Genomic DNA, 10,808 nt, shown 5'->3' on the forward strand with positions numbered 1-10,808 from the left:
CAAATTTAAACATTTCTTTTATATGAAATATTAACTGAATTTATATATTTATATCATTCACCGTCGAACTGTCATCGTAACCGGTTGCTTTTCGCTCTGTGCTTATTGAGTTTGTTAAAACGGTATAACGGTTTGTTCTGCGTTTATATTACGCTCGTGCTTTGCTTGTGAATTAATTTTTTTATCGTTTTATATCTTTTTAATCACTTAATTTCTTAATTTGTTAAACTAAAATTCGCGTTTACTATGGCCCCTGGGGCCACCAAATTAGGGGATAATAGGTTTTCCCTATTATCTCCAATAATGAAAAAGAAAAGAAAAAAACCAAATCCGATCCCGTTAGACCAATTTCCAGAATTACCAGTCTCAAACACGGATGATCCAAAATTTTTGGTCATGTCATCGCTGGACGACAACAAGCCACTTAATTCGTTATCATGCTTCGCTACGTATAAAGGTATTCAAGCAATCAGTAAGGAAGTAAGTAAAGTTACTGAGCTACGTGATGGTAGCCTACTGCTCTTTGTAAATAACAACAAAACAGCTAGCAAATTTCTTTCTGCAAAAATTTTACCTGGCGGAGGTCATATCAATGTCAAGCTTCATAATACTTTGAATACGGTTAAAGGCACCATATACGCCCCATTCCTGAATAACTTATCAGAAGAAGATATTGTTGATGGTCTTAAGGAGCAGGGTGTTTCTGCTGTACATAAGTTTTCACGAATTGCTGACGGCTCCCGTAATCCTACGGGTGTAGTTTTATTAACTTTTGATAAATACAAACTTCCTGAAAGAATTGATGTTGCCTGGAGGAACCTCACTGTCCGTCCGTATTACCCTAATCCTATGCGTTGTAAGCAATGTCAATTAATTGGCCACACAGCAAAATACTGCCGTAATTCACCTTCTTGTGTCTCATGCAACCTCCCTTCCGATCATACCCCACCTACTGAATGTAAGAGAATAATGTGTGCAAATTGCTCGGGCGACCACCCGGCATCATCTAATACTTGCCCTAAATATCAACAATCCAAAGAAATATTAAAAATTAAAACTATTTATAAATGTAGTATGCGTGAAGCTGTTACCAAGTATAAAATTCAATTTTCTCATACAACTTCTAATGCAAACTCTTTTGCCTCTATAGCTAAAATTTCTAACAATACTAATCAAATCAATAATGAAACAACACCTAATAACAAATCCAACAATCCTACCAAAACTAATATAACAACAACTACAGACATCAATTCATCTAAACAATCCCTTCCAACCCATCCTACCTCCTCTTCTGTCACTTCTCCTTCCCCTCTCTTTTCCCCTTTATCCATCTCTGACTCTCCTCTCAATATCCTTTCCTCCTGTCCTATCACACCCTCCCCCACCCTCTCCTGCTCATAAGATCCTCTTGCATTACCCAATTTTCCTTCTTACAATGAAGACATTTAGTTTAAATAAAATATTCATAGCTTAACTTTTTTCTTTTATAAGTTTACATATGATATGATTACACTTCTTCAATGGAACATTAACGGTTATGTTAATAATTATATTAACTTAGAGTTACTTATGAGATCGTACAATCCATCTATTATCCTGTTGAATGAAACTCACCTATCTTATAATGCCTCAGCTTTTACCCCTAGGGCTTATGTGGGATATTTTATTAATCTCCCACATAACACCACCAACAAGCAGGGAGTTGCCATCCTAGTTAAAAGAAATCTACCTCACGTATTACTTCCCTTACCCCTTTCAATTTTTTCTTCTGTAGCTATTGAGATCCTCGCCCCCTATAAAATTTCAATCATCTGTGCTTATTCCCCTCCTGATCAATCATTTTCTACTACTGAATTTTTAAATCTTATTCCTTCCGGTTCAAATCCTTTTATCTTGTGTGGTGACTTCAATGCTTGGAGTCCCCTTTGGGGGGCTCTGCTTCGGCTAACTCCAAGGGACGTAGCATTGAGGATGCCTTACTAAGATCCAACTGCATTGTTTTAAATGATGGTTCCCCCACCCATTTTTCCACTCACTCTACCTTCACTAATATTGATCTTTCCATATAATTTCTGCCTCCCTCTCCTCAAAAATATCCTGGTGTTGTATTGATGATCTCCATGGCAGTGATCATTTTCCCATCCTTTCCAAAATATCTACTTCTCGCCCTCATTCATTTTTTAAGCCCAGGATTCGGTTTAAAACTGATTCGGCTGATTGGGATAGGTTTGAAGAAGCCTGTTTTTCGCATTCACGTTATTTCCCCTTTTCTTCCAATATAAATCAAGAGGCTTCTAGAATCCAAAAAATTATACGTTCTGCTTACTAACTATTCTTTTCCTTTCTTCTTCTAAACCAGTCAAGCTTGCTCCTCTTTGGTGGAATAATGAGCTTTCTGCACTAAGAAATCTGAAAGCAGATCGCATGGCATCAATTTAAACGTTTACGTTCTAGTGCAAACTTAATAGCTTACAAAAAATCCAATGCACTTTTTCGCCATAAAGCTAAGGCTGCTAAGGTTCATTGTTTCCAAGAATTTACGAATAATATCACTTCTTCTTCGGATTCTAGAAAAATCTGGACTGATATGAAAAGACTGGCTGGTTTATCACCTGCTTCTCCTATCACTTATTTAAATACTCCTCGGGGCACTCTACTATATCCCAAAGATATAGCCTTAGAGTTTGCCACCCACTTTTCCAATATTTCTTTGGACTCCAATTTCTCTTCTGATTTTTCCTCTAGTAAACTTTCTTCTCTTTGCTCTCCTTACCTTCCTCCTTCCACCTTATCTCAATCAGCTGAATATTTAGATGCCGATATATCTGAACTTGATTTTAATTTAGCCCTCTCGTCAGTCAAGGGCAAAACTCCTGGCATTGATAAAATCTCTTACCTTATCATCAAGCACCTTCCTCCATTCCTTATATCCCGTCTAGTCAAACTTTACAATAGTATTTTTCTCAGTGGCAACTACCCTGTCCTCTGGAAGACTAGCGCGATTATTCCTATTTTAAAACCTGGTAAACCTCCTGGTGTGGTCAGCAGTTATCGTCCCATTTCCCTTCTTCCTTGCCTTGGTAAATTGATTGAAAAGATTATTGCTACTAGACTCGCCTGGTATGCTCAATCTAATAATCTCATTTCGCACAACCAAGTTGCGTTCAAGAGGGGGCAGGGTACGTTGGATGCTCTCCTGCACCTTGATCACTTTATCTCTGATACTCTGTCCCACAAAAATCATGTTTCTATTCTTTCTTTAGATTTCCTAAAAGCATTTGACAGGATTGGGATTCATGTAGTGTTAAGACAGCTTAGTAGGTGGAGAGTGGGTTCTCGTATTTTTAACTTTGTCAAATCTTTCCTATCCAACCGTAAATTAAGTGTTATCATATCCAATGTTTCATCCTCTGTTCTACCATTAGATAATGGTACCCCACAAGGGTCACCGCTCTCGGTGATCCTATTTACTATTGCATTTGATGAAATCAGTACCATTCTATCAGATTTTGTTACTATCCGGCATCAGATTTATGCTGATGATTTAATTTTATTCTCAAAAACTTCAAATTTGACTTCAGTAACAATTACTTTCTCTGAAATTTTATTGCGTCTTTCTCGTTGGTCCTCTACTTCAGGCACATCAATATCTTTTCCTAAATCGAAACTTTTTCATATTTGTAAAAAACATCAATGTACTATCCCAACGCTCACATTTGATAATACAAACATTTTGTGTACAGATAGTATTAAGTTCCTTGGTATTGTATTAGACTCTAAGTATACATTTAAGAAACATTGTCAGTATATAAGAAAAAGACTTTTTGTTAATTTAAATATTATTAAATACCTCTCATGTAAGCGCTCACTCATCGGCTCGGCTTTACTGGTCAACGTCACTAAAGCCCTCATCTCATCTGTAATTAATTATGGCTTGGAAATTTATGGACATCATTCTAAGAATCATCTAAAAATGCTTGCTGCGCCCTATCATTCTTCAGTTCGTTGTTCTCTTCGAGTGTTTCCAACATCGCCAATTAAAAACATACTGACGGAAGCTGGCCTACCTTCTCTAAAAGATGCAGTGGAAGATAGCTTAAATAAGCTTTATTCAAAACTCATACTCAGCACGAACTTTACTATAAAAAGGACTTTCAATCATCACTTTGCAGAAAAAGGTCTCCTAAAATACCGTCTTCTATTTTTAAAAGTGCTTTGTTTGCTAAAACCAATGAGTTGCCGCTTAAAATATTGCTGCCTTGCAGTAAATATATTCCACCGTGGAAAGTAAATGAATCTTCTTTCATTAGTGATCTTACTTTTCTTCGCAAATCCATCACTCCAAGCACTGTGTATAAATCTCGATTTTTGGAATTATCTGCGCACTTCAAATCTTTTGGTTGGCAGTTTATATATACTGATGGCTCCAAATCGTCGCATACATCTTTTGCTGTAGTTGATGATAACCAACAAAGAATATCGTATGGTTTATTATTTCCATTTTGTTCAATTTTTACCGCTGAAGCTACGGGTATTCTCAAAGCTGTCCAGTATGCCCAACAAAACCTTGGTAAATTCATCATCTGTACAGATAGTCTATCGTGTTTTCAAGCTTTAAAAAACCGCAGTAACTACAATGACGTCATTATTGGCATTAGATCGCTGTTGTTTTCGTTAGCACATAGACTAAAAATAATCTGGATACCCGGTCACTCTGGAATCATTGGAAATACTTTTGCGGACTCGGTGGCTAAGGAGGTGTGCATCACTCCAACAACTACATCTGCCTTGTTTGTTAAGAGTGATATAAAACGGCTTATTATTCAACAAAGATCCACTAAATTGGCGCTTGATTGGATGAATTACAGACACCACTACTCTAGAATAAATTCAAATCGTATCAAACCATCCTTTCCGTCATCGCTTTCATCTAATTATATCATTCCATATATCAGACTTCGCATTGGCCACTCCATTATCACACACGCTCACATACTAAATGGCACTCAGATCAACCAATGCCCATTTTGTGATTCAGATTTAAATCTATTGCATCTTCTGCAACATTGTCCAGCACTTCAAACTCATAGACTGTCAAACTTCAATAATACTGATCCAATAATTTTATTGATGGATCCCTCAAGCAACAACATTTCGAAAATCTACAACTTTTTGAAAGACAGCGACCTTCTTCGACGCATATAACATAACCAGTCGGCCGATAGCCCATGATGCTAGTGCTGCGTATTTTTCTTAAGTTTGTATAATAATTGTATTATTATGTAAGCTTTTATAAAATAAATAAAAAAAAATAAATATATTTATATATATTATTTATTGTTTATAAATATTTATTTATATATTTATGTATATTATTTATTGTGTATAAAAAGTTATAATTTTGGTAAATGTATAGTTTTTTTTGTAATCGACTTATTTTGACGCGAAGATAACAAATCGGTAAATGGAAAGTCGTTTTTTCATTAATGATTTTTTTTTCGGATTTTTTTAAGTTAACTTTTTGATGCGAGTTCGAAGGTCACCAGAGTAGATCAGGGTTATTTTTTTTAAAGCACGGCCAAAGACTGCCATTGCATGAATCAGTTTTTTGTTTCCTAAAAAAGACACTGTAAATACGGATTTCTCCTTCTTTATTGGCGTAGACACCGCTTATGCGGTTATAGCCGAGTTTATAACAGCGCGCCAGTCGTTCTTCCTTTTCGCTGTTTGGCGCCAGTAGGAGATTCCAAGTGTAGCCAGGTCCTTCTCCACCTGGTCTTTCCAACGGCGGCCTTCCTCTTCCTCTGCTTCCCCCGGCGGGTACTGCGTCGAATACTTTCATAGCTGGAGTGTTTTCATCCATTCGGACGACATGATCTAGCCAGCGCAGCCGCTGTCTCTTAATTCGCTGAATTATGTCAATGTTTTCGTATATCTTTTATAGCTCATCGTTTCAGTGACTATGGCATTCGCCGTTGAAGAAGTGTTAGAGCTAGTTGCAAGATAGACGATCTAAGTTATGACTGTCAACATAGACGTAAGAGCCTAGTCGCGAATGCAACGACTATTTGTTTGATGACAAGAGATATTTCGTCTGGCCTTCGTTCACTACCAAATCCATTTGCTTATTTATATTGAAGAAGTCGCACGATAGAGAGTCCCCTTCACATTCGATAGAACCTTATATGCGATGTTGAGGAGGCTTATCCCACAGTAGTTGGCGCTGATTGTGGGGTCTCCCTTTTTGTGAATTGGGTAGAGCACCCTTAAATTCTAATCTTCGGGCATACTTTCGTCCGACCGTATTCTACAAAGAAGCTGATGCATGCTCCTTATCAGTTCTTCGCCAACGTATTTAAATAGCACGCCACATTGTTGTTCTTCAGACGGGAAATTGCTATTCTGGAGGTTCTCTTGAGGCTTAGAAGCGCTTTGGGGCTAGACGTTCATCCAGAGGGGTGAATACCAGGATTCGGCGACGGAGTCTCTCGCCCACCACGAATCGTACACCGAATTTGCTCCTTTATATGAACACTGTAGTAAATGCCTACTCGCCTAAGTCATTGTCCCGTCCATCGCACTTCTTGGACATCGGTGATGTCAGCCTTAACTCTTACGAGGACATCAACCAGCTGGGTGGCGGCACATTTCAATTAATGGACTGGACATTCCAGGTGCACACTCTTAATCGTAATCCTTCATATGTTTGCAGTGGTCGTCTCTCATCCGTGGCTGTTGTGGCCTTTTTGTTGGGGGTGTTTTTTTACGTGGTGGTCCCAAGCACTGCGCATAACTCTGATTCGCCTTCTCACTTTAGTTCGCCTCCAAACGGATGTTTTTTGGCTACCCAGTGATACTTGGTCTAAGACGAGAAGTCGTTTCAGGCTAATTCCAAGAGAATGGGAACTTTCCTCACATGCGTGAACTTCTACACATGGCTCCATCCTGCATATTTTTCTATATATCGGTAAAATTAAGACGATTAAAAAATTAATTTTCACGGCTTCCTTCGCCCCTAAACTGTGCATAAATTTATAAATTTATTTTGAATATGTTGATATTAAATTCCATTTTAATGTTACATACGTAATATTACGGTCTGCCAAAAAATAATGAATCACCTTAATATGTTATGTTATTATAGTTACCGATTATTAATTTTTATCGATAAAGTATTATGTGAAATAAGGCGGGAAATTTGCTGAGTGTGAGGAAAATATTAGTAAACATATCAATGTGTTTGAGCAATCGAAATAGGAAAATTAGGCAATAAAACAAGGATTATAAATGGAATATCGCAATAAAATGGAGAAAACTCTGGTTGACGAAAGCAGTGATGATAACATTGCATACTCAAGTAATTTTAAGGTAATACATCCATATAAAAGATAATAAAAATATATAATTTAATAAAACATCTAACTAGAACAAAAACACACATTTTGTAGAAAATACTGTGAATTGAAGGGTTTTACGTTATAATTTCATATAATGGCAAGTTTACAAAAAAAACAAATGTAATTATTTCTCACAATTTGTAGGAGATAGAAGATGATGACACCAACAATATAAATAATGAGGACCAAAATAATATTTTTGAAATTGATGAAGGAACGCACAAAGTGGGGGAAGAAAGTATTCCTCATGTTTCGGAACAGGTGGAAAAGGTAAAATATTAAAATTAAGAAGGATGTATGTATATATTTCCCTCTTTATTGATATATAATTTTATTTTATAGCTATCGATACCAACTGATAAGCAAGCCATCCAAAGCCAACAACAGCGTTTACAAAGAGAAGCTCAGTTTAGGTAAGAGCACAGAGATTTTATCTACCGTATTTTTTACATTTAATTGTATAGCATTCCGTACCATAAGCCAAAAAAATATACGTTGAAGGAATTTCTTAGTCGGCGTACTATTATTAAACCTTGTGAATCCGCCAAAGAGAACGGTTTTTCGGAAGCTTTGGGAAGATCAAAAAATTTGAAAATGTCCAAAGAAGAATTAGAAATTTATTCGTAAGTCATGTATATTAGAAAAAAAAAACAGTTTTATTTTTAATCTCTTTTCTATGTATATAGGAAATTAATGGAAGACAGAGCCAAAGAAGCATCTGAATTTTTCAAAGATGATAACACCGATGATTCAAAACAAAAGGGCGGCAATTGTGAGGAAAAGGTTTCTAATAGTGAACATGAAACCAGGAATAAAGCCAATACCCTTCCTCAAAAACTCAACAAATCAAATGAAAATGAAAAATGTCGAGGTGAAAATGTGTCGAATATTGTAATTACGGAAATTGTAGAGCTTCCAAAATTGAATCTGAATGATATAGCTAAGGACTTAAATTTAAAAAATATCATAAATCAAACTTTGATGCCCAAAGAAAGGACAGAATTTCCATTAGAATCAAATTTAAAAGTTCCTCAGCTATTAGAGGCGAGTCCTACATTAAACGGAAAACAGGACATCACATTCGATTTGATATCGACTGAAAATGATACCCCTAAAACAATTAGCAGGGCTAATAGTTTGCTGGAAAGACTTATGAAGACGAACACTTGCCATAAACCTAAAACTAATGACACTATTGGGTGAGTGGTGCAAAAGTGCATTTAATATCTTTCATCATCTAAGAATAAAAAAATATCTTTGTAGAATTAAAAGAATGAAATGTAAAACAAATACTCTAATTGATGAAGCTGAACCTTATTCGAATAAAAAACCTGGAGAATCGTTTTTAAAATTGAAAGACAACCTGAAGTCCATCATCTTGGAAAAGCGTAGAGAAGAATTGAAGAAAAAACAAATGGAGGAAAATAATACGAAGAATGCTATTGATAATCCTAAATATTTTGAAGATTCTATGGAGTACGAGGATAAGCTATCGGTAAGAAGGTGTTTGCAAAGTATGTATGTATAAATGCTATATCGATTCGTAATATTCATTCTAGCGCGATAGCTCTGACAACTCTGAATCCGAGACCGACGGAGAATCTGTACAAGAAGAGCATTCTGAAGATGATGATGAAGACGTTGCGATTGATAAAATCCAAACACCTCTCTGGGATTCTAAACCGTCAGACGTTGGCAGTATGCGAATAGAACTTGACTCTGACGATTCCAATGGATGCCAACATTTTAATCCATCAGTAATTAGTCAAGTACCCGCAACACAAATATGTAATCCAGATGAGGAAGCAGATCAATTAATAAATTTATGTTCTGGCACTTTTGAAACGCAACCGACTAATACACCAAAAGAAATCATCGACAATGAAATTCTATCATCAAGTGAGGAAAATTCTCCACGTTCAAGTGGTAAAAATATACGAACTAAAAAGTTTACAAAGAAAATAAAGAAATCCAAAATGAAATTGGGTTTCTCTGATGATGAGGCTGATGAGTCCGACGACCCTGACACAAATGAGGTCACAAGCGAAAAAAATGTATCCATTAATGACGAGCCTGCTACTTATATTGATTATGACTCAGAAGAAAATGAAATAACTGTGGAATTGACCAAGCAAGACTGCTTAAAGAAAGCAGAAACCTTTTTCGAAAGGGAGGCAGAACTATCTGAATCCGATTGGGGTAGCGCAGATGAAGACGAAAAGAATTTGGATCAATACGAGAATGAAGTAGGTGACGAAGATGTGTTCGACAAAGAGGAAATAAGAGATGAACTAGGGAAAATACATGCGTGAGTATTGAAAATCTGGTATTAATGTATTGACGAACGTAATTTGTCGAGTTGTATTTATTATAATTTTGGTGACAAATGTCTAGGCGTAAAATGTTAGACGAGGATTTGCGGCAAGTACATAAATTGCAGGAAATTCTATTTGAAGATGAAGACGAAGCTGCACAACGACAGCGTAAATTTCGGTGGAAAAATTTAGACAATTCTTTCAACCTTGAAATTAGTCAAAATAATGTCACAGAAACAAAACCGGAAGAAGAAGGTAGTGATGATGAAAACGAGCATTTATGGAGAAAAATTCGTTTTGAACGCGAACAGGCGATTAAGGATCATTTTTTAAATGAAGTATGTTGTTCATAAGTTTGGTGTAGGTATTACTAAGAAAAACTTTATTTTTAGAATATCTTAGAAGCGAGCACATCGGATGTTACTTCCAAAATAAATGACATTAGAAATGTTACAAGGATAAATGTGTCGAAATCTATCGTCGATGGGTCTGATGAAAAAGAGAAGTCTCCATTTTTGATATCGAAAGAACTTATCAAAACTGAAAGCGCCAAAGCTCGAAGCTCATTTCTGCTAAGGAATAAAAAGGTTTTATCGAAAACAATATGTTCGGTTAAAAGCAGTAGCAACGATATAAATACGTCACCAGACAAAATAGGAGTTAAAACGACAAATTCTAACAAATTTGTTTTTACTACATTAACCTTCGAAGAACATGAGGTATAATATCACATAACCTTAATCATATAATATCTAACGATTATCTCATATTTATGTTAGACTTTAAAAAGGAAGGCCGATGATACGAATGGAGGTATCGATACCAAAATTATTAAGAAGGCTAAAACCGAAACAAAAAAGGGAGAATTTTTAATAGATAAATTATTGTAAATTTTATTTTTGTCCATAACATTATTTTTACTTGAATTAAATTTAAGAAAACACATGCACAAATAGTAGTACATTTAATAAATTGGTAAGGTTTTTTGCTTTAAAATTAAGTTTTTTTTACACAATGAACCAAAAAAAAGTAATTTACTTTGAAGTGACTTAAGTATTAAAACTTTTGAGTTGCATCTAAAATTGAGTAGGAA

The 10,808-nt window shown here is 35.8% G+C and overlaps 1 protein-coding gene across 1 annotated transcript; it reads left to right on the plus strand.

Annotated features, from left to right (window-relative positions):
• The first annotated feature begins 7,205 nt into the window (after positions 1-7,205).
• On the plus strand, positions 7,206-10,711 carry LOC120778146 (claspin). Its single transcript, XM_040109870.1, has 10 exons — positions 7,206-7,371; positions 7,545-7,670; positions 7,743-7,813; positions 7,865-8,023; positions 8,087-8,599; positions 8,664-8,895; positions 8,960-9,708; positions 9,795-10,053; positions 10,108-10,434; positions 10,495-10,711. Exons 1-10 carry the CDS (start codon positions 7,291-7,293, stop codon positions 10,603-10,605), a joined length of 2,628 nt encoding a protein of 875 aa, XP_039965804.1. The 5' UTR covers positions 7,206-7,290; the 3' UTR covers positions 10,606-10,711.
• Positions 10,712-10,808: the final 97 nt, after the last annotated feature.

The sequence above is a fragment of the Bactrocera tryoni genome, chromosome 5 (assembly GCF_016617805.1).
Source record: "Bactrocera tryoni isolate S06 chromosome 5, CSIRO_BtryS06_freeze2, whole genome shotgun sequence".
Lineage (NCBI taxonomy): Eukaryota > Metazoa > Arthropoda > Insecta > Diptera > Tephritidae > Bactrocera > Bactrocera tryoni.